Source organism: Zeugodacus cucurbitae, chromosome 4, assembly GCF_028554725.1.
Source record: "Zeugodacus cucurbitae isolate PBARC_wt_2022May chromosome 4, idZeuCucr1.2, whole genome shotgun sequence".
Taxonomy (NCBI): domain Eukaryota; kingdom Metazoa; phylum Arthropoda; class Insecta; order Diptera; family Tephritidae; genus Zeugodacus; species Zeugodacus cucurbitae.
The window spans coordinates 40,887,559-40,911,719 of NC_071669.1; the positions used below are offsets into that span (position 1 = coordinate 40,887,559).

General features: G+C 33.5%; 1 protein-coding gene across 7 annotated transcripts in view; it reads left to right on the forward strand.

Moving 5' to 3' along the window:
* Mfsd6a_1 (Major facilitator superfamily domain-containing protein 6-A) overlaps positions 1-24,161 on the forward strand; it is a 53,719-nt gene that overhangs the window by 24,486 nt on the left and 5,072 nt on the right. For 4 of the 7 annotated variants that reach the window (XM_054228642.1, XM_054228640.1, XM_054228641.1 and 1 more), the window contains one exon: positions 23,796-24,146. In XM_054228642.1, the coding sequence (XP_054084617.1) occupies positions 24,068-24,146 (79 nt within the window). In that variant the 5' untranslated portion in view covers positions 23,796-24,067. The remainder of the gene's footprint in view (positions 1-23,795; positions 24,147-24,161) is intronic. The other 3 variants (XM_054228644.1, XM_054228645.1, XM_054228639.1) reach the window with 1 other exon arrangement.

Genomic DNA, 24,161 nt, shown 5'->3' on the forward strand with positions numbered 1-24,161 from the left:
ATATGAATTAGATGGTCTATAAAGATAGTCAGTTGCTAGGTGGTATGAATATGTTTACAAGCTTGACTATATTTTTTATACATACACATACACTATGATAGTAAATATGTTTATAAATATGTAATATTTAGTAAGCTTCATGCAGCCCTCTATTTACAGTTGTCTACTAAGGTGTGTCGATTGTCTTCACGCATGACTAAGACATTACACATTCTTGGTATAGCAGAAACGTAGGCAGCCGAGAATGTTTCGCTTCTTATTTAGTTACTGGCATTAGTTTTGATTTATTTACTCAATACATTTGTTCATTTGTTTTGTAAATATTTTCATTAACATTGTAGGTTCACTATTTTGATTGACTGTTGACTGCCGTTGATTGGCAACACGAGATTTTTCGGAATGTTTGGTATTTAGAACAAAAATGTGTGGAAAATAAATATGTGCAGCTGTCTCACAAGAAGAAAACATTGATAACACTTGTTAACAATAGTAAATCTGATTATGTAAAGATAACCACATACTAAATTTGGTACAAGTTTATGAGCGTTTGTAATCTAGTAACTACCAAGAGTTTAGGAATTACAGAAAAGTACTAGAAAAGCAGCCGACCTTCAGAGATATCACAGCTTAGATTTAGAAGATATGTAAATTTGTTGAATGTTTTTCAGAGCAATCTTTGCAAACTAGATACACCATAAACAGTAGCTTATATAATTAGTATACAAATAATTATTATTTCGGTATAACAGTAATCCGTATTTAACTTTAGCTACATTTCCATATTATATATTTCACGGAATAACTTTGTATGCGAGTATATAAATCAGAATGATTTGAAACATCCCCGAATCTACCAAAAGTAACTCACTAATTTCCGCCACCATTCTTTTAGTGTCGAATATTGCTGACATGATTTTCAAAACTGCTCAGATCCATATACTGCACTCATTATGAACTTGAGTGGGAGAATTAAATCATTGCAAGTGTGAAACATCTTAATTTTGCCATAAATAATTACCTCATCATTGACGTGTGCTCATCTACAGTTAAGTGCGCAAATTACTACAGTAATATTCATTGAATTCCACACCAATTAGTGAGACGCTTTTGCGATTTCTAATGGAAATTATTTTATTTGTTCCCACTCAATTACACACATATTTGTTTATTAATTGAATATAGAGCAGGTCGAGTTCGTCAATTGATTGAATGATTCATTCAGAAAGTGTGCTGTGTGTGTGCTTTGTTCAAAGACTGTCGAATAATAAGACATGCATAAAGACGGGTTTACTCATAAAAATTAATAATTCCCTACAAATTGGAAGTATACATCGCGAAGTTTTCTAAGTTAATCTTTATTTGCGAGACAATTGCAATCAATTTAATGAAAATGTCTTCTACAGTTCCTTCGGTATTCATATCTTTCATATACTGAAAATGTTCATGGTGAGTTGTAGGTAGTAACCAAACCAGTATTAAACCAGTTAGGATATATTCATAATCTATATATTCATAATAATCTAATCTAATCTGTTTATATGTACTTTTCTTTGTACAATAGATTACGAATAGATCCCTGGATCAATATGCTGTTTCACCTCTGTGAACTAATTTTAATTAAACCCTAATGGGGGAAGTACTTTCCACATAGTTGGATTTCTTTATTTTTGGACAGAATTCAGAAGTTTTGGACGGGATCAGAAACCGTTGGCATCTTCGGATCACTTCTTCACTGGAAATATGAATCTCTTATAAACATGGCTATTAAATCCTTCAGCCATAGAGCGGAACGTAAAGGTACATTGCACTTCTTGCTCTTAGCAACGTTTATCTGCCCGAAATTGTAGGAGTTCTAAATGAGAACCGCTCAAGAGGCACACAAACGGTGATGCTAAAATTGAGAAAATCATCTGAAGGAATTGAATTTAAAACATATCAGATATCATTGCCTCCGGAATTGATCGATATTAGGCGCCTCAACAAATTTGTGATAGACTCAATGTCCTTCGTCAGTACGTGAGGGGTTTTTATGACTAATTAGGGGTCCATGTCATCACAAAAACCAATCTGGATGGAGTACAGTATATAACTGGTACTGAAGATCAGTCTGTCTTACTACATGGCGCCGAAGTGTTTTTGTAACTAGGCGTGTTATGATTGATGCTAACAAGCACTGAAATTACAATTTACATTCGATTTCCGCATAAACTGAAGTTAGCAGCATTTTACAAGTTAATTTTAAATGAACATAAATAACTTTTTTCGCAAACTAAAAGTGTCAAATGAATTTATTGCAGCAGTTTTTGTTTAGTGTCCATAATTGGCACATGAAATAATTGGCTGTTGCCTTTTCTATCAACAACAGCTATAACAACAACAATAATGTAATTTTTTAAGTTCCAGCACTGGCCAAACACAGCTAATGGCTCAAGTATTTCCACTAATCACTTGACAGCTAAATTAATTCAATTCAATCAAGACATGCCACCGCCGCTGCCGCTGATGTGGCAAGCGCTTCAACAAAAATTTTATAATTCAGTTGTTTGCGCGCTCTTAACGCTTAATTGGCAGCGGAGCAAGCAAACAGGCATGAAAATAAATACAAAGAAAAGGAAAAAGTAAAAAATATGTGGGGAAAAATGTGCCAACGACACGTTCGCGCGTACACAATTAAAAATTTGCGCGATTAAATCATTTAACGGTTGCCGGGGGATGGTATGTATGTGTGCGTTTGTTGTTTATTTAAATATTTTCTATTTTTGTTTTAAATGCTGCCAGGTTAATTTTGACGAAGCAATTTTCAGCGCCACAAGAGCGCCGTTTGCGCAAATCATAAAGAAATTGAATTGCTGATCAAATTTATTTTCGCAAATATTTCGAAAAAAGCGTTTATTTACCATAAATGCATGAAGGCACACACACAAACACACACACACACCTACATTCACTTGTTTGTGTTGCTGTTGCTGTGCGAATAAACACAAACGGCCAGTGACATCATGCATTCAATATGGTAATATTGTTGTTGCACTTGATTGTTGCCTCAGTGATTCAGTGCAAGCGAACAAGTGTCAGTTGCCGCAAAGCTCGTTGCATTCGCAATGCGCTTGTTCATATGTTTGCACGTGAGTGTACAAAAAAACCGTACTTTTTGCCAATACATGCTCTGCTCACGCTCTTGTCTATTCTAATTTAGCGAAAGGCTGTGAAAAAATGTAACAACTTCAACGCGCTAATCGCATTGGAAGTGCTGGAAATTGGCGCAAAGTGCAATGCAATGCAGTGCGTTCGTTCGTTTACGCAATTCCGCGGCGATTTTTTTTTCAATTCCTTGTTGTTGTTGTTTTTTGTTACCCCAATTTCTGTGCACAGTGCATGTCATTATGCACATCGGCATTTGACTTTGTGGAATTTTTTCGCGATTTTTTGTGCGATTATTGTTCGATAACAACTGTGCCTGCTCTTTGACGCTCATTTAAAAATGCATCAAAGCGTAATAGTTGCCCGGTTAAATGCTAAATGCTTTTAAATAGATGTTTGAGTATTTTTTGATTTTTTACTCAGTTTAAGATTTAACGTTTTTTAGTGACACTACCATTTTTTTCAATGACGTCGGTTTGCTTTGTTGCGAAATAGCGTTCATTTGTATGCATTCGGCCCTTTTAGCCATTTAATATAGGCGTTTGCAAAGCTAGAGTTATTCACAAATACAGCTAGTATATAAATAAGAGGCCCAATCGGAAATTAAATGAAATGTACTTTGGTATTTTGCCTTTTCTTAGAGTTCCGTATGACTTCTCCTGACTCACACAATGCACAAAATATGAATATAATCTACATTTTCTACTTAATTCAATGGTATAAAACTTTTCATTTAAGCTTTTATGACAGATGCTATGAGGGTCAAAGTTTGATCTTCGAAAAAAAAATAAATAAAAAAATGTATAGCGATAAATACTGGACCCTTTATAACATCTCACATATAATATAAGCTTGACGAAAACGTTTTATATACCATTGAATTAAGAAAAAAATTTACATAACATCCATAGTTTGGAATTTTTAGTAGCTATATTCTATAATCAAGCAAACAGTCGGCGCATTCGCGTCTTGGCTCCCACGTCACTGTTGACAGTCATAACTTCGAGGTCGTAGATAATTTCGTATACCTGGGAACCAGCATCAACAACACGAACAATGTCAGCCTCGAAATCCAGCGCAGAATAACTCTTGCCAACAGGTGCTACTTTGGACTGAGTAGGCAATTGAACAGTAAAGTCCTCTCTCGACGAACCAAAATCAAGCTCTACAAGTCGCTTATCATTCCCGTCCTGCTTTACGGTGCAGAAGCTTGGACGATGTCAACATCAGATGAGACGACACTAGGAGTTTTCGAGAGGAAAGATTTATGGTCCTCAGAACATTGGCAACGGCGAATACCGCAGACGATGGAACGATGAGCTGTACGAGTTATACGACGACATTGACATAGTTCAGCGAATAAAAACAGCGGCTACGCTGGCTAGGTCATGTTGTCCGAATGGACGAAAACACTCCAGCCCTGAAAGTGTTCGACGCAGTACCCGCCGGAGGAAGCCGAGGAAGAGGAAGGCCTCCACTCCGTTGGAGAGACCAGGTGGAGAGCGACCTGGTTACACTTGGGATCTCCAACTGGCGCCGAACTGTGAAGGAGAGAGAGAGAGGTGGCGCACTATCGTCGATTCGGCTATAACCGGCTAAACGGTTGCATCGCCAATCACATACATACATATTCTATAATTTATAATATTTTTTGAAGTATGTTTTTCGAACTTCGAATTCAAATATTTCGATTTTGGAGCCTAACTTCGAAAATCAGAGGATATATTTTTTTACTTATGACTCAATATCCCGAAAAAACTTTATTTGGTGCTAATACCAAGCCGAGTGTTGTACAGTGTTATTGCATAGTAAAATCTGTATATTCAAAAACTTTTACTGAGGAAATTTCCTACAGTGTTTATTGAGGTCTAGCTCGTTTGCACGCATTCACATGAAGTCATTTGTTTATTTGTGTAAGTTTTGACATTTGAACCGTGCGTACATTTGCGTGCGGCACTTAATTGCTCTTTTGCTCTTTACTCACTTTGCTGCTCCAGTTGTAGCACTTTATTGTATGTAGTACACTTTTAGATAGTTATGCGTACATATGTATATGTATATGTACGTTTGTTTGTTTGTATTTTGTATGCCTATCGCTGCTTTAATCGTCGACTTTGTGCTAATCAATTGACACACTTGTTTGTGCATCTTTTTATTTAATTTTTTTTCGCTTCAGTTTTTTAAGCCTATTGCTCTTTTGTTTTTGTCTTTTTGTTTCGACTGTTCGCTTAGTTTTGCTCAATTTGCAAAGTAGCTCTTGAAAACAGTCCGCAAATTGAGCGCTGAACAGTTGTGTAGTAAATATTTCAATGGTAAATAGTTGTTGACCATTTGGTTTTGATTTAGATTTTAGAGTAAGTCCTAGTAATATAATAATGTTTGAAAATTAAGTAAAAAAAACTGTACAACACAGTATATTTGACCAAACTATTTTTTCCGAATTTTGGAACATAAGTTAAAAAAGATCATTCTCCGATTTTCGAAGTTAGCCAAGAAAATCGAAATATTAGGTTTCGAAGTTCGAAAAAAGGATTTTTAAAATAATTATTATTAATTACAGGACGTACTTACCAAATACTTTGGATACAATCTTCATTTTCCTCTTAATATAACGGAGTATAAAATTTTTGGATGAAGCTTACATATATATATATATTTTTTCAATATTTCTTTATTTATTGTAGCTGCTCTTTGAAGCCTAACAATAAGTTTTAAAATCTTAAAACAATTTAAGAACTAGACAAGCTCAAGATTGAGAAGTTTTGGTGAAACGTTGCTTTTTAGTACGTGATTGATTACAGGATTGTACTAAAGCATTAGCCAATGGGTTTGGGTGACAATGTAGTTTAGATATATATTTCAATCTGCTGTCTTCTACTTCTTTATTTACCATAGGGATACCAAGATATTTATGGATGTTTTCATTGCGCATGACGATGGTGAATTGTTCTAAGTATATTCGATTGAAGCCTTTGTATTATATCACAATTAGTTGCACAGGTCGTACCCCACAGTTGAATCTCATACATCCAAATCGCCTTTATGACCGCATTGTATAACGCACTTTGTTGTCTAGGCTATGTTTAGAGTTTTTATTTAAAAGATGTGTTTTCTCCACGTGAGCCTTCTATCTAGGTGAATACCAAGATAGGTAAAGTCTTCGCTTTCAAAATTCCGAACCATCGAGGGGGAACTGACAGTTGCGAATATAAGATTTTATTACTTGTCCTTATTTATTATCAATTATTTGTGGTATTTGATGATTTTTTGGAGTAGAATAAGTTGTCTTCGTCATTTTATTAATTGTTATGGGATATTTACATACTACTTTTTATTACAAATACTCTATGTGAATATATTTACTATTTGAATTTAGTCTTAGGGTTCTTCAAAGTAGCAACAACTGATCCTAAGTCTTTATAATATGTAAAATATAAGAATGATCTCATATTACACTTTTTTCCTAATCACAGTTGTATAACTGTACTCGTGCATTATTAATACGCTTCAGTGATTCATGCAATAATTATAAATAAAAATGTTAATTTTCTATAAAAAATATAACCCATTATTTATTTGACATATATATTTTATTTTATACATATGTACGTATAATATGTAGGCTCCTCTTATCAGCGCTAATTTTAGATTAGAGCATCAGCGTGTATAGATCTTACACGAAATTTGCAAGCAGTCTATGGAAAAATAGGTTTATAGATGAGTAAAATGTGACCTTAACCTATTTTCTAAATGGAAGAAGATTAGAATGATTTGAATTCATAAGTTTATAGTTGAGATTAATTACAAGAAAATGCTGACAATGACTGAGACATAACAATCGAGCATCTTTATCAGCTGTTGCATGCGCTTACACACTTACATGTGCTTGTGTATATGTATGTATATACATTTGTTGTAATAAAAAATTAATGTCTTTAAATAAATGTCATGATCAGTGAAATAGTTTGCATTATATACGTACATACATATATGTATGTTGTCATTGTAAAGTTCCAACTAAGAAGAAGACGAAGTAAATGCGTGCTTGAAGTCACTGCAGCAATAACAACAAAGGTGTCAACAATAACAGTTTTTTTACAACAGCAATAAGCCGAACGTATTAATAAAGCACCCACAAACAAGTTATTTAATACACATACATACATAGATACATAGAATAGTAGAAGCGCAGATACAAAAGCTTTGGCAAGCAGAGTTTGAATGAAAAAGCCATTCGCTCAAAAGTGAAGAGAAAAAGGCAAACAACGTAATCGACTTATTTGCTTATTTATTTAGCTTTATATTATATTTATGTAGACATATATGCACGAATATATGAATGATACACGCTGCCGGCAACTTTAAATCCACTTTTTACATACATACAAAATACGATATGACGTAATGTTGCTATGACTACAATGGCAACAACTACAAATATTGTTGTTTTTTGTTATTGTCTGACATGGCATAAGCAACAAAAGGCAAAAACAATAATATTCTCATATACATATGTACATAAATTCATACGTGCGTATCTGTGCGTTGTTAGTGTGGTATGTGTGTGTGTGACTGACAGCGCTTGGTTAGGCGAATATTCAAATTAGCATCGAAGGTCTGCTGCTGGTCGCGCTTGGACGCTTGTTGAGCAGCTGCAAAACTTGACCAACTGGCAGTTTTGTAGGCAGGGTTGCCAATGTGATAAGTTTGGGAATAATCACATACAGTTGAACCTAACTCGAATGACAATAATCCACAACAAATCTTCGAGCTACAGAGAACTTCCTGTTATGGAAGGTAATTTGTGTGAAATTAGACTTCTTTTGTCAATTAAAGAGTTAGAGCTACAGAGAACTTCATGTTACAGAAGTTCGAATTATGGTAGTTCAACTGTATATAAAAATATTATTTTATTTAGACAAAGTAGCTTTTCATATAATTCTCAAAGTAAATTTGTAAGTCATTTGATTTGCAGTCGTTACTTATTTGCCATTCAATTAAAGTTGTCAACACTTTACATTAATTTGAATTCGTGGAGTTCTTTCAACACTTTTAACATTTTCAAAAATTTTCTATAATTTTTTTTTAATAATTACAATATTTTTTGTATGACATGGTCTCATTGCTGTATTTGTTGTTTTGTTGCGTTTTAAATTTGGGTATTTTCCCGTTAGACGCGTTTACTAGAGCATCTCACCTTTTGTTGCGTCAAATGCGTGCCCCCATATGCTAATATACAAACGTACAATCAAATTGTCATGCTACGCACACTCAAGTATGTATAAAGAATATGTATTTATATACAAAAGTATATAGAGAGGAAAAACAGTGCGCTTAAACTCAGGCACTACTGAATGAGACTTGGAGAAAATTATAATCGGACACCTAAACTGCTACTATTATAAACGCTTGCTCATGCAGTCACTTGAAAAGCCACTCAACTCAGCGGGTAGCATATACGGTACAAAATAGTTTGGTAACGGTTCTGCCTGATAATCAGTTGTATAGCACCCAAAGCGCAATTTGTTGCCTGCTAATTGAAAATTGCTCCATCTTTCGCCTCCCATCCGCTCCCGCTGTTCCGCGGCTGCTATTCGCTTGCCGCGCTTTTCTTCTTCTGCCACAGTAGTGGGTGCTGCCACCACAACTTTTCGGCTGCTCATTGTTGATTACATCAACCGGCACATGAGTACCACCAAATGCGTGGCTTTGTTCAGCCTAATATTTTTATTATTTTTGTAGTTTTTCCGCAATATTATCAGCCATCAAACTAGTTGTTGTGGCATCTGTTTCCGTGCACCGTGCCACATGCACCGCTAATTATGTACATACATACATACATACACTTCTATCAACCAACTATGACGCTGGCTTTATAAGCGTCCATTAGTCGCCGCAGACAGCGCAAGAAAGGGTGCGTGGTGTAGAAATAAAGCTTATTAAAAGCAGAATTCGTTTTTTCCCGAATATTCATTGTTAAGTGAAATTTTATTGCTAATGCTACTACCACTTTGTGTTTGTGTCTGGGGTTTTCGGTTGTTTTGCGTATCTTAAGTACACAATTTATGGCTTGTGCGTATTTATGGCTACGCAAGTACTTATGGGTTAATTGCATGTGCGTGCGTTTTATATGAGAAAGTGCCCCAAAATGAGTCGAGTTGAGCTTGCTGTTGGTCAAAAGCCAATACAGACATGATTGCTTCAATTAAGAATTTGATAAAAATATGAAATTTAAACCGAAATTGTGCAATTAAAAATTTGAAAGAACAACATTTTATGCATATAGCAAATAATTATTTTCGACAAAATTATATTTAACAACACATATGTAGTTTTTAAATTTATATATAAATCGTTTCAAGAATTCGAATCGTATTTATATGTATGTAAGTATGTATGTATGAGATATAATGGTTAGTTTGAGTATTCCATTTGGCCAATCCTTTGTAACAAATCTCAAAATTTCTATTTATGCTTCGAGATACCCTCATGTATCGACGAAGCGCTTTGAGTCTAATATAAATTTATTGGGGCGCTTAATATCGATTACAGCCAATTCACTCGGTCAAAGCTCAATTTAGCGCAGGATGGACAGTCCAAAAAAAGTGTCTAGTTATTTCCGCCAACTTCTCAACGCGGAAAAAGTCATCACATAAAAACTTTATGAAAATTTATTAAAAAAATTGTTAATAAATTGGTCTACCTTCTAATATAGGCCACAGAAGTAATAAAATATTAAAAAATACAAATTTGCAAAATATTTCCACAATTTTGTAAAAATTATTTATAATAAAAATAGTTAAATTTAAACAAAAACTGACTTCGTACACTTATAAGTACACACGAATATATAAAAACTTGAAAAAATATTGGGCAGGAACCACAACAGCTGTGGTCTTAATTCGCTAAATAGTCAATAAACAAATGTTTCAATATTTTATTTATATCCAATATATATTTATGTGCGCGTACGAATGAATATACGGTTGCATGCATTCGGATCGCATTAAAGTTGAATTTATTGAATTGGAATAATTTTATTTTAATTTTCACCCCAAATTTCAACGTGTCGGCCATTCGTAACAGTTTGTTGATATAGCTTATGCATTTTATATTTTCAGTATTATTTTTCTCAGCTTTTTTTTTGTTTTTAAACAAAACGCATATTTCGTTCCGCTCAATTATTTTGTGCTGGGTCTCAGCCCGAAATTTCTGTGATTTATTGCGTGCGGGAACGCCGAATTACGACGATGCTTTACATCAAACATTTGTTATTTTACATATACATATGTATACTTGCTGTACATAAATATGTGTGTGCGCACCCATTCGTTGAAATATGAATGGAACAGGCACAAAAGCCACATTTTTACTGGAATATATGGTTGACCCAGTTGATGGGTAGTGACAACAAAAATTATTTTGTTTAAAAACGTATGCAAATTTATCTGCCTATAGATTTTATGTCCATTCATATGTGTACATACATACACTTACTATGTGTTCTTATATCATGTGCAAACAACGAGCGAACGAAAGTTTACAGTCGGCGCTGCACGCATGCGCAGTAAAAAGCGATGCATTTTTATGATTGATATGAGAGGTGTCTGTTCAAATAAATGCACTATATATTAAAAAAATTCCATATGAAGGATTGCATAAATCTAAAAAATTAATAAAAAGGAAGTAAGCGAGGCTACTTTAGGGCGGAATAATTTGTTAACTTTGATATGTTTTAAAGGTTAAATGTTCTTATATTGAGGTGGATTATTGAACTCTTTTATATCTGAAACCTTTATTCTAAATCTAATTTTATTAGATTAATTATTAAAGTTTCCCAGACAGTTTCCTGGGAACCATATCCGCGTTTCATGGGAAGAAGATCAACCACCAGATTTCACTGAGCTATAACTCTTATTATCGTGGATATCTAACTAAAACTGGGTGCGAAAATCTGACCGATTTTTATTTGATTGAAACGTCTATTGCCAGAAGTACATATGATATGAAGACCGAAATCAAATAAAAAAACAAAAATAAGAGAAATTGTTTCAAAAATCAATAAATATGAAAATATTAGGGCTGTAGATAGAGACTTCTAAAGCTCAAAAAATTAAGTTTGTACATTTCCCCATGTGATTTTTGTAGTAGCCAGTAGCCATATTTAAAGTGTTTACAGCTTTCATGTAATTCTAAATATTTGTATTTTTTTGTTCTTTTGCGTATACTCATTATGTAATTGGAAAAAAGTTGACTCATTCTTATTCAAATAACATAATTTAATATGAATTATTTGGTGTGAACTTTCACATAAATTTTATTCATACTAGTATAAACGTTTCCTATTATTTTGGATTCGCATAAAAGCTTGCCGCGGAAGTAATAACTCAAATTATTAAAATGAATAGCCAAAATAGTTACATTCTAACAATTAATATTTTTGGCGCTTAAGTGTCTGGGTAATTTATGCGAGAACTCGAAAATTTAGTACAATAAATATAAATTTATGCGCAATGAAAATTATTCCATTTTATTGACCTTTTCGCATCAAAGCTTATGAGTCTTGTGAACAAATGAAAAATAAATTAGTAAAAAGGTTACTAGAATGATACATTCTACTTTGTGAAAGCCTTAGCCACATTTAAGTTCTATGTAAAAACTAATTCTAAATACTCCAAATTGTATGTATGTATGTTTATGTATGTATATATACATATATGCTATACAATTTTGGTATTGTTTACTTCGTATTGCCTTAATAATTTATGTATTTATTCAAAACTCGTCTGGCAATTTGGTTTTCATTTCAATGTCAAATTTCGCCCTATGCATTATAAATGAGCCACTATTAGTTCAATTCGAATTCATTAACATACTCATATGTTGCTTACTGTATATATATATTATATACATACATATGTATGTATGAGTCTACGCATGTATTTGTGGATACATTTGATCCCAAGCACCAAACTTATTGAACTGTGCGTGGACTATCGGTATAGTTTGTTTATTGTTGTATTCCTCCAAGAGCTGACCTTCTGTTGAGTTATTTGTGTTTAATTACATTTACATGTGTTTTGTTTTTTTCGGAACTTGTATCCACTTTTTTCGTTTCTAACAAATTTAATGCTTTGCACATGTTTTTTCTAAGAACTTTAGAACAACTCGTTTTATTTAAAGTTAATAAAAGTAGAATCAAATATTGCTTAATTCTTTAAATATTTGATGAACTTAGCAAAGTTGGAAAATTATTGGAAATACTAGTACATTTCTATTAATTAATTTTGACACCTTAAATAGCTGTTTACTTTATATTTAATTTGATAATAATTTCACTAAAATTCTTTAGACATGTGGCAACATACTTTTGTGGTTCCTTCATAATTTTTGATTTTTTGGTCCCAAGTCTAAAATTATTATTTTATTAGAAGAATTAAACATTTCAAATACTTAACGAAGAGCTTTCGGGGGAAAGAGTAAAGAGAAATCAGTTTCCATATATCAGAAATTATATTGAGTTCTATATGAAGTGTCTCCTATCTAAGATACCTTTACTTCAAAATAAGCAAATATTAGAAAATCAAAAGTGATCAAATAACGTTCAGGCAAATGGCTAAAACAAAAACTTCTTAACATTCAAATGAGAGAAATAAAATTCGCGCAAACTTCCGTATAAGGGCTTTGTTCGAAAATACTCAAAGTGGTTATACTTAATGAGCCGAATGAAAAACGATAAGAATAACAAATCAAATATCCATATTTCCGAGTCTGAAAAGTGAGTATATATCCTATGAGGTAACACTGCTAGTAATGAATCCATATTGTTTTTTAAATAGTTAGGCCTAACCCACAAAAGGCATGATGGCTGTTGGCCAATTTGTTCTTGGGATATATCATTGTGGGTGAAGTACGTTTCGATATTTTGAAATAACTGGAAAACATTGAAGTTCGTGTATTAATGAAAGTTTAAAAATTCGACTCTTTTAACAAATAGTTTTCAACCTGTCTGTTGGGATAAGTAGCTCGTACCGCTGGTGAGACTTCTCCACTTATGTAATATTTTCTTTATTCAAATATATTTATATATGAACATAATATGAACATATTATGTATGTTTGTGTGCATATTTATATGAGTGTACATTTGCCTTCAAACATTTATTCGCTTTTCAATTCCAATTTAATGCAATTAAACGAATTACTGTTGCTTTCGTTCATTCTGAACGGCGCTATGCCCACATTTCTATTGGAGTGTTTTCGTCTACGGCCTCATTTTATCTCACTTTATTTATTATACTCTCGCAACAAATGTTGCTAACGAGAGTATTATAGTTTTGTTCACATAACGGTTGTTTGTAACACCTAAAACTAAACGAGTTAGATATAGGGTTATACATACCAAAGTGATCAGGGTGAAGAGTAGAGTTCAAATCCGAATGTCTGTCTGTCCGTCCGTCCGTCTGTGCAAGCTGTAACTTGAGTAAAAATTAAGATATCTTGATGAAACTTGGCACACTTATTTCTTGGCGCTATAGGAAGGTTGCTTTCGAAAATGAGCAAAATCGGACCACTGCCACGCCCACAAAATGGCGAAAACCGAAAATACATAAAGTGCCATAACTAAGCCATAAATAACGCTATGGAAATAAAATTAGGTATGAAGGATCGCACTATGAAGTGGCATATTTGTATGTAATTTTTTTTGGGGAAGTGGGCGTGGCCCTGCCCCCTACTAAGTTTTTTGTACATATCTCGCAAACCAACACCCAAAACTAAATATAAAGCTATATAAACCAAACTTTCTGCAGTCGTTTTTTTTAGCCACTTCCTAATACAGTCCAAAAATGAAAGAAATATGATCATAACCACGCCCACCTCCCATACAAAAGTTAGGTTGAAAATTACTAAAAGTGGGTTAACTCACTAAGGAAAAACGTCAGAAACACTAAATTTCACATAAGAAATGGCAGATGAAAGCTGCACTCAGATTTTTTTACAAAGTGGAAAATGGACATGGCGTCGCCCACTTATGGGTCAAAAACCATATCTCAGGAACTACTCGACCGATTTCAATGAAACTTGGTTTGTAATAGTTTCCTTACATCCCAATGATATGTTGTGAAAATTGGCCAAATCGCTTCACAACCACGCCTACTTCCTATATACCAGAACTTAGAAGATGATCTGAATCGTTTACTTTACAATATATAAAGTAAGTACTAGTGAAGATATCGATGCAAAACTTTGCACAAATACTATGTTGATCGTGTGGCAGCCCCATTTTAAAAATCGCCGAAATCGGACCATAGGTTTTTAAGGCCCCATATATCGAACATGAGGCCCTCGGTGCTTCTAACCTAATATTATGGTTTCCAACTTTCAATGGACTTTATACAATATATATGACGAATATGTGGGTCAAATTGTGTATTATATAATAAAAATAAAGTTAAATAAATAAATTGCGAGAGTATAAAATGTTCGGTTACACCCGAACTTAGCCCTTCCTTACTTGTTTTTGTACAAATTTATACATACTTACCAACATATATATGTAGGTATTTATAAGAGTATCTGATGGCATTGGATTCTTACTCATTGCTCACGCTCAGCCTCCGCTATTTGTCGTACAGATGCGATCACTCTGCCATACACACATTTGTACTCGCTTATATCGCGTTTGTCTTACAAAGCATATCGTTCACGCTTATTATTTATGTATTGCCTACTGATGTTGTGGGCGTATCTATCGCTTAGTTTCTTCCGTTGATGATGTGATTTCAAAGCCAACACCAGCAAACAAACATTCACTCGAATATGATTTACTCTATGCGTATTTATGAATATTTGTGTGTCTAAACAAGAATATTTCCATGCAAACATGCATTAAGGTATTAAGCGTTTTGTTAGTGTAATTGCTATTATGACATACAAATATTTGTATGTATTTGTATTTGAGTGTGTGTATCATTGTTGCTCTATAATAGATATTGTCACGTCATTTATTATTATCACCATTGTTGTTGTTGTTTGTATAACTCATTACGCTTACTTGTGTCAGCTATTAATGATGACGTTATTGTTTTTGTTGCACACTGAGCCATTGAATACACATGTCATTATGGCTGTTGATCTTTTACAAAAGGCGTGTTGTAATTATGCTGATTACCGGTTCCATGCGCTTGATTTGCAGTTATGCGCATATTTAATGCGGATTGTTTGTTCAACGCTAACTTATTGGAAAATTCGAGTTTTAAATTTAATTTAATTTAAGTCGATTATCCATGTAAATATTATGCAAGTTTTTTCTTTTCATATTTACTCTAGCTTTATTTTGGTATATTACGGAATAGACTGAGTGGTAGATATTTAAAATATTGAAATAATATGTTATAAATTGTTAAAACTCAAAATAAAGGAAATCGCTTAGTGAAATGTTTCTAAAGAGATTTGGAAGTACAGCCAAAGTGGCAGAACCATAAACGAAACATTAATGCAATGAAATGAAAACAGCTATGTTGTGCAAGATCAGTGTGTTAAGGGGTTATATACAGTTAGACGGCCGAAAAAAAGTGAATTTTCCAGAATTTTTTCTGAGAAAACTTTTTAATTTATTGATCCAAAAATTTATACACATATTATGGTATCTTTTAACTGTATTTTAAGACTTAGTACTAGTAAAAATATTTATTTGAAAAAGAGCTACAACTGATCTCAAGGAGCTCCTCTCAAAAAAGACCATTTGCGGTGACCACTATATCTCGGAACTGGATCATCTGAAATTAAAAAACCAAACAGATTTCGTTAAAATAATGTTAAATCTAGTAATTAATCGAAGGAATAAGCAAAATAAATTTTTTTGACAAAATGGCGGTTTCTCAAAAAAAAAAAAATCGATTCTTCACCGAAATTTCGGCCTTAAATTGTTTAAAAAAAAAAAATATTTATCGGAGAGAAAAAGTCTTCGATTAATTACTAAAAAATATATTTAAGAAGGTCGTGTTAGAATTTGAGACTAATCGGTCTAGCCGTTTTCGAGTAATGTTGGTCACCGACTTTGAAAACACCAATTTGAGAAAAACGCGTTTAAAGTTTGGACCTTGTACTTCCAAGCACTCTGAAACGCCTTTTCAAATTTTTCATTTGCTTGTAACTTTGAAAATATTCACCGGAACGATATGAAATTTTCTGTGTGTATTCTTAAATATATGTACACTAGCTGACTCCGCAGTCGTTGCACTGCGTGAAATTATTTGTTTTGAAAACAAAGTTGAATTTGTATAGTGTTGGAAAACATTTATTTGCGATTTTTCTAATTTTTTTTTTCAATGTAACGCAGCTTAATAAACAACATTTTTTGTTTTCTGTTCCGGTGCGTAAATGTACAGATGATGATTTTTCAACTCGTGAATTAAATTTATGCCACACACCTCCAGCGACTGTCTTTGAGACCTGTTGATTGTCATCCCAAATGCAAGTCTCATTGGAAACTGAATACGTTTGAACTGAAATGGCAAATCGTTGGAAGTCAAAGAAATTCGTGGAATCAAGCATTCTGCCCCCTTATAAGTCCCTTTAAAAAATTCTTGCAACTATTACATTATTCGATAGCTGCTTGAAGATTGCGAAGCATAAGAAATGACAAAGCATTATAATGACAAAGAATTTAGAAATTTCACTGATCGATCGATGTGTATGAACACAAATATCCCGGAAGTTGACTTTAAGTCGTATAGATTAAGTCATCGACATCGGTATTTTTGACAGTTAAAAATCTGCGTGCACTCAACCAATCGTAGTTACGATAAATTTGGCTAATGTTCGGATTGATATCAAACCATTAGAAGTATTAACCGGAATTTGCCCAGTTCTTTGCAGATCTTCTGCGGTGCTATCCTGTTGCAGGAACACACGCATATTCATGGTCAATCATATGGTTTTCGCGTGCCGCCACAAGTACGATGACTTGAGACATGCGTTCAATTCCTCCGCCGCTGTTGGTTTCGAAATAACAGAATGTGTTTGTCAATAACAGTATCATTACGCCACCAAAGCGATGATTATTATTCCACAGATCTTTCATTGTTCTGTCAAGTGCTTCTAGAAAATTGCGCTCATCTCATAGATGTTTCATAGATTTGCAACACAAAAAGAATTATTCAATTCGAACCAGTAGTTTCGGAGATTAGCGCGTTCAAACAAACAAACAAACAAACTCTTCAGCTTTATAATATTACTATAGATTACGAAAATGAAATAAAACAAGTAAGGAAGGGCTAAGTTCGGGTGTAACCGAACATTTTATACTCTCGCAATTTATTTATTTAACTTTATTTATATTATATAATAGACAATTTGGCCCACATATTCTTCATATATATGGTATAAAGTCCATTGAAAGTTGGCAACCATAATATGAGGTTAGAAGCACCGAGGTCCTCGTGTTCGATATATGGGGCCATAAAAACCTATGGTCCGAATTCGGAGATTTTTAGAATGGGGCTGCCACACTATAAACATAGTATTTGTGCAAAGTTCTGCATCAATATCTTCGCTAGTGCTTATTTTATACATTGTAATGTAAACGATTGAGATCGTCTTCAAAGTTCTGGTACATAGGAATTAGGCGTGGTTGTGAAGCGATTTGGTCTATTTTCAGAACATATCATTGGGAGGTAAGTAAACTATTACAAACCAAGTTTCATTGAAATCGGTGGAGTAGTTCCTGGGATATGGTTTTTGACCCATAAGTGGGCGACGCCACTCCCATTTTCCATTTTGTAAAAAAATCTGAGTACAGCTTCTATCTGCCATTTCTTATGTGAAATTTAGTGTTTCTGGCGTTTTTCGTTAGTGAGTTAACCCACTTTTAGTAATTTTTAACATAACCTTTGTATGGGAGGTGGGCGTGGTTATTATCCGATTTCTTTCATTTTTGGAATGTATTAAGAAGTGGCTAAAAAAAACGACTGCAGAAAGTTTGGTTTATATAGCTCTATTGGTTTGCGAGATATGTACAAAAAACTTAGTAGGGGGCGGGGACACGCCCACTTCCTCAAAAAAATTACATCCACATATGCCCCTTCATAGTGCGATCCTTCATACCAAATTTTATTTCCATAGCTTTATTTATGGCTTAGTTATGGCACTTTATGTGTTTTCGGTTTTCGCCATTTTGTGGGCGTGGCAGTGGTCCGATTTTGCTCATTTTCGACTTAATTTTTACTCCAGTTACAGCTTGCACAGACGGACGGACAGACAGACATTCGGATTTGAACTCCACTCTTCACCCTGATCACTTTGGTATATATAACCCTATATCTAACTCGTTTAGTTTTGGGTGTTACAAACAACCGTTATGTGAACAAAGCTATAATACTCTCTTAGCAACTTTGTTGCGAGAGTATAAAAAAATAGATTTTTTGAAAATTCTAACTGTATATAACCCCTTAAGACAGTTCTTCTATATTGAAAATTGAAAAACTATGAAAAGAGCTCGTATTTTATTATTCAGATATTCAGTCAAATTAATTTCATCTATTTGCTCAGTACAAATTAATCAATAATAATTTTTTGTTGTATTATCCATTACTTGTTTGAGCACTTCATCCGGTTTAGTGATCAAATGTTGCGTTGAGCTCGCCAATCATCCGCGAATTATGGGTATGATTTTGCTTTTCAAATAAAATTATATCGATATTTCGAATGTAATGCAAGCTCTATTATATCCAAGATTTTACGTTCAATCAATTTTGCTAAGATATCTCACATATTAACATATACATTATAAAGTCCAACAGAAATCCGAATATGAAGTATATTATATATATGGGAATACATCTCCTTTGATTTACCTTAGAATTTCTGCGACATTTACCGATAATTTCATTAAAACATTAGGCGCACACTTCAATGTTCGATATCTAGAACCTTGAAAAGCTATAGTCACGCCGATTAAAATTTTGTATAAAATTTGAGTGCACCATCTTTACTATGGCATTTAAGGTTTTTAGTGTTTTTCCTTACTGAATTAAATCATTTTTTATAGTTTCAAACATATCGCACATGTACAGGGAACAAGTATAAATATTAACAATTTAATCAATATTAACAACTTTTTTAATATGAACTAAGGACTAGGTATGTTAAGTAGCCCTTTGGCTATATAAAACCAAAGTTAAACTAATATACGGTGGGACCCTTGTGTGGTGGAGACTTCAATACGCTTCACGACTATTTTAGCGTTTTTAAAGCGCAAGTGGATGCTATAAAGGTAGCAACGGTTCTATTGCTTCGACTATGCTTTCGATCTCAATAATCAAGAATTATTTGAAGGGATCATTGTCCAATTAAAAAATTTATCGGATGCTAGCTGCAGAAGTTTCCTAGAAGAAGACGAGGCAGAAGCATCTTGCTGATGGAATACCCCACCTATGCGAAATCGATACTAAAATTCCTTGAATCTCACTTTTTTTAAGCACCCTGCGAATTTGCGAATTTAGAAGTAAAAAGCTTATGCAGATTAGTAGTCGGTACACAGCGCATTTACGAGTTCTAATATCTATTTAGGTTTTTTCTGAGTTCACAAAGGACTGTAGACTGTAAGATCTTAGTGTATTCCTTCTCTTGTTGGGAAAAGGTTTTGGTAGAAATCCTAATATAGCTCCCAAAGAAAATAAGGAGAAAGTGCATTAATTTGAATAGTAACATAGTTCCCTCGATATAATGGGACCACCATCGATATCAATTGGAGAAAAGAACAAGATTGCTACCCAACGTGCGTCCGATTAAGTTCTTTCCGTGCATGATCTTTTCAAATACACCATTACAACTTCTTCCGGGGTGTAGAACGCAAGTCGGACCGGCAATGATAATTGTTATGTGGATAATTCATGTTTTTATGCTAAAAAAGTCGCATTTATAAATTGAATTTTCCTTTATAGCTCCAATAAAAAACATCAAAAAATCAAAACATAAATATGCGTGACAGAATGCCGAAATTCTAATATAATTTTTCATTCACACTAAATTCATGATACGAATTTTCCTTGAATTTGTGGAAATAAAAATTCATGGGAATGCTTTATTTACATGAAATTTACAATAAGGTTCAGCCTCATTTTTTTTAATTGTAAAGTCATTCTTATGCATTTTTTTTCATATTTATATACTTAGATTAATTTTAAACTGAATATTTGCCATATGAATGTATTGCAATTTGATGCTATATTTCTTAACTAATATTATGTAATTTCTCACCTCATCTCAGGCATAAAATTTGACATTTAGTTTTATAGACTTCTGATATTATGACGTTACACATATTTGCTATTGACATTAGTCTTTATCGTATTAATTTTGATATTTGAAGTGTATTTAATCTCTCGATGACATATTCTTTGAATAATGAGGTTAAGGTAAGCCACTCTAATAATAAACAATAAATTATAATAAACTTCCAGAACAGCAATCGCTCTAAATCTCCATTTTTGGCTTAGCACACACACTCATAAATTACAATATGCCAACATTATTATATGTTCATAAATATGTAGCTATGTACGCTTAATCCATGTCAGACACTACAAATGTTATTAAATTAAACACAAGTGGCAAAAGTTTAGCAGACCACTTAAGCGCACAATGACACTTTCCTTTTGTACGGAAGGCATTTTAATAAGTGAAGAGGCGAATGAAAAACGAAACAACAACAAAATAAGCAGCCACTATAAATATTTAAGCAGACACTCATTTTCTCTTTTGTCATTTACTTACACATGTCTGCGAGTTCATTTAAGGTATGCAACAACAACAACAACTCCCCAGTATTTCTCATTTCATTCTGCTTGCAGCACAACCAACAGACTTTCTACAATTGAGTGTTGCAATACTTCTGCTGCGCGATTGCCAACATTGGCGGGCAACAAACTTCCTCACACACACACCCAGTGGCAGCGCAGTTCTGCTGAATGTGCACATTAATTGTGTTTATTGAATTAATTTTTCAAACGACAAATGTTGCCTTTTGTGTTTTGTTGTTGTGTTGATTGTTTGTTGCACTCATAAGCTTACAAGTAATAAAATTGCATTGAGTCAGCGTCAGTGATTTATGGGCGCAAGACGACGTGTTGGTGGCTGATAGACTGATAGACATAGTGACGGACACGCCTAGAACGTGCCTACGCGCTGGCGACACCCAACAACAACAACAACAACAAGCGTAATTATTAACTATCATTATAGCAGAATACAACTCTTATCACAGACACACGCTCGAACATAGAAAGTAGAGCTAATGCATTTTGTGTTTGTTGCTTTTGTTGTTGTCCGTTGGGAGACATTCACTTCGACAATTGATTGAAATACACTGTTAAATACTTGTTAATTATTGGCAGATGAGAAAACAAAATAACAAAATGCGATCTGTTGAATTGTATTGTATAATAAATGCATAAATATCGAGCTGCTTTCGGTGCGTGTGTGTGTGTGATAGAATTTTTATTGGCGCTACATTTTCAATTAATGTTCAGTTCGCAGTTGCTCTCTGGGGTCACATTAATACTATTTTCATTTCGAATTACACACTTGTGTATGACACTGTTACCGTTACGCGTAGTTCCAATACATCAACTACTTTTTTTGTTAAATTATGTAATTAAATTGACACTGACACCCTTTCGCACATACAAATTATGTCATCATCAGTAACACCACCGTTCTAAATTATTGCAAACTCGCAATAAAAATAAATAAATAAATAATTGATGAAAAGCACACACAATAAATACTAGTGACAACTGAGTGATGCATATCGTTCGAACATATTGTCACTTTTACGACTTCCATAATTTAAACTGTCAGTTGACGGCATGCCGTTTATCGATTAAAAGGTTTTAATTGTCAATTCTAGGCAAAATGAATAGTTTGTATCGTATTAAAGAAAATCATATTTTTTAGAAAATTTGAGTTTATTATTCAACAAAGCTGTCATTGAGGACAATACCCCGATAATTGCGAGAATTAAAATATTCGATACTATAGAGTAGCCTTTGGCTTTAAGCTCGGCGATTTTCTTTTAAAGAAGTAATATTCAAGAGAACACTGGAGATAAGGGAGGAGAGTATTAATGTTAGTAATTTGTTACTTTTAGAATGAAATTATTCTTACTTCTGCATTAAAAATTATATTCTTTATTCATTTCAAACTGCAAACATTTTAGATGTATGCGACTACATATATGAATATAATTACATAAAATGCTAAATAGTGAAGCCCAACCTCTTCCGCTAAGAGCGTATAAACATATAATCCATAGAAACATAAGTGGCATAGTGAATTTGTGCAACTAAGCACATGTTCACCAGTGTAGCATTAACTTTTAGACGCATAATCCTAATAATTTTTAAAATAAACAGTCACTTAGCAAATATGAGTGATTATTAATAACCTCAAAATGTTTAGAGAGCTTGTCTAGTCAAGCGCAATTATCTCGTCATTAATATGTCATACACTAATTTTGTATATATCTACTTGTTGTTGATAACACATTTGTCTGTTGATCTGTGCAGCAAAAGCATTTACACACACACTGTATGAATTCAGCTCATTAATGTCATTAGTTATACAAAACGTATACTTCGACCACATACATATATAATATATATATGTACATATTTAGTGCATAAAACATAAACAACAACAATTGTATTGCAAATGTAGGCATAATTTCTTGTTGTAGTTAGTCTGCACCACAGCTGTTACAACAGGTGCTTGAGTAAATAATAGTTTCTGCCTGGTGTTATGAACAACCTAACCGCAACTAAGCCACTTGCTGTTAAGCTGAGATTTGGTTTAATTGCACACGTTTTAATGAAGTCTCAGATTACACACTTTGATGCGAGTCGGATATAAAGGTCATTTCCGTAATGTTGTGCTTTCAAAGCTAAGTGGGTGGTTTTGTGCAACCTTTGTGGTCGAATTGGTGATATTATACTAGCATGTGGTTTATATGTTTTCATATTAGATATACTTAGTATAAGGGTTTGTTGTAGAAAGTTGATATTGTTAAACTTAGCCATCTAGATAATTAGAATATATATGAAATGTAAAATATATGGAATTGAATCGATAACGTCGAATACTTCAAATTAGTTAAGTCTTGTGAAATTTTTTTATTAAAAATATTTTTTTCAAATATCTCCGAATTAGTCCGTCTAAGTTCGCTGTCATGAATATAAATATATTTTGTTTCAATATCTGTTTGACCAAAACGGTTATTGCGGTGTGAATTCCTTTTCAGGAACATAATTGCATAATTCAAATTAATGAGATCTAAAAAATTGATATTGTTTGATTTATAGTCACCAACATCTGCAGATACATATATACAAAAACGTAAAATTTAGCGCATGTCTAAGTCGTGCAATGTACTGACCCAATCCGTGATATACCTTATTATGTTACCAGTACTGGTCCATAATAATAACATCGGCGGCTACTTGAATGCCGCAAATTGACCGCAAGTTGTGAATAATATACTCAAATATTTCAAAATGCATATTGTTGTTGTAATCATATATTTCCTTTTTCATAAAAGCCATACCATAATTAAAAATTAAAAAGAACTTATTTAACTTTCCTTCTTTTTTCCAGCAAGTTGGTTGCAGAAAATCCGAACGATTCCGATAAAAAATACAATAAAATAATGAACGAAGTTCGTCACTAAAATTTTGCTTCCGAGGCATTTCGACTGTTGTTTGCTGAAAACAAAAACTAACGGATCCTGCCAGTCTAAAGTACTCAAAAGCACTGTTAACGCAGTCTGTCCTGTTAAACCACTAGCAACCATTTTAATTGCTGTACTTTAAGTTAAATATAAAAATAAATAATAAGTTGAAGCAAACTATAACAACAACACACTCAAAATGGGCGCAACACGCGACAAGCCGCGCATCAATAAAAGTCTCATTTCGCTCAAAGTGGTCGTGTTCTTCGTCATCAGTGGTAAGTAGAAGTCAT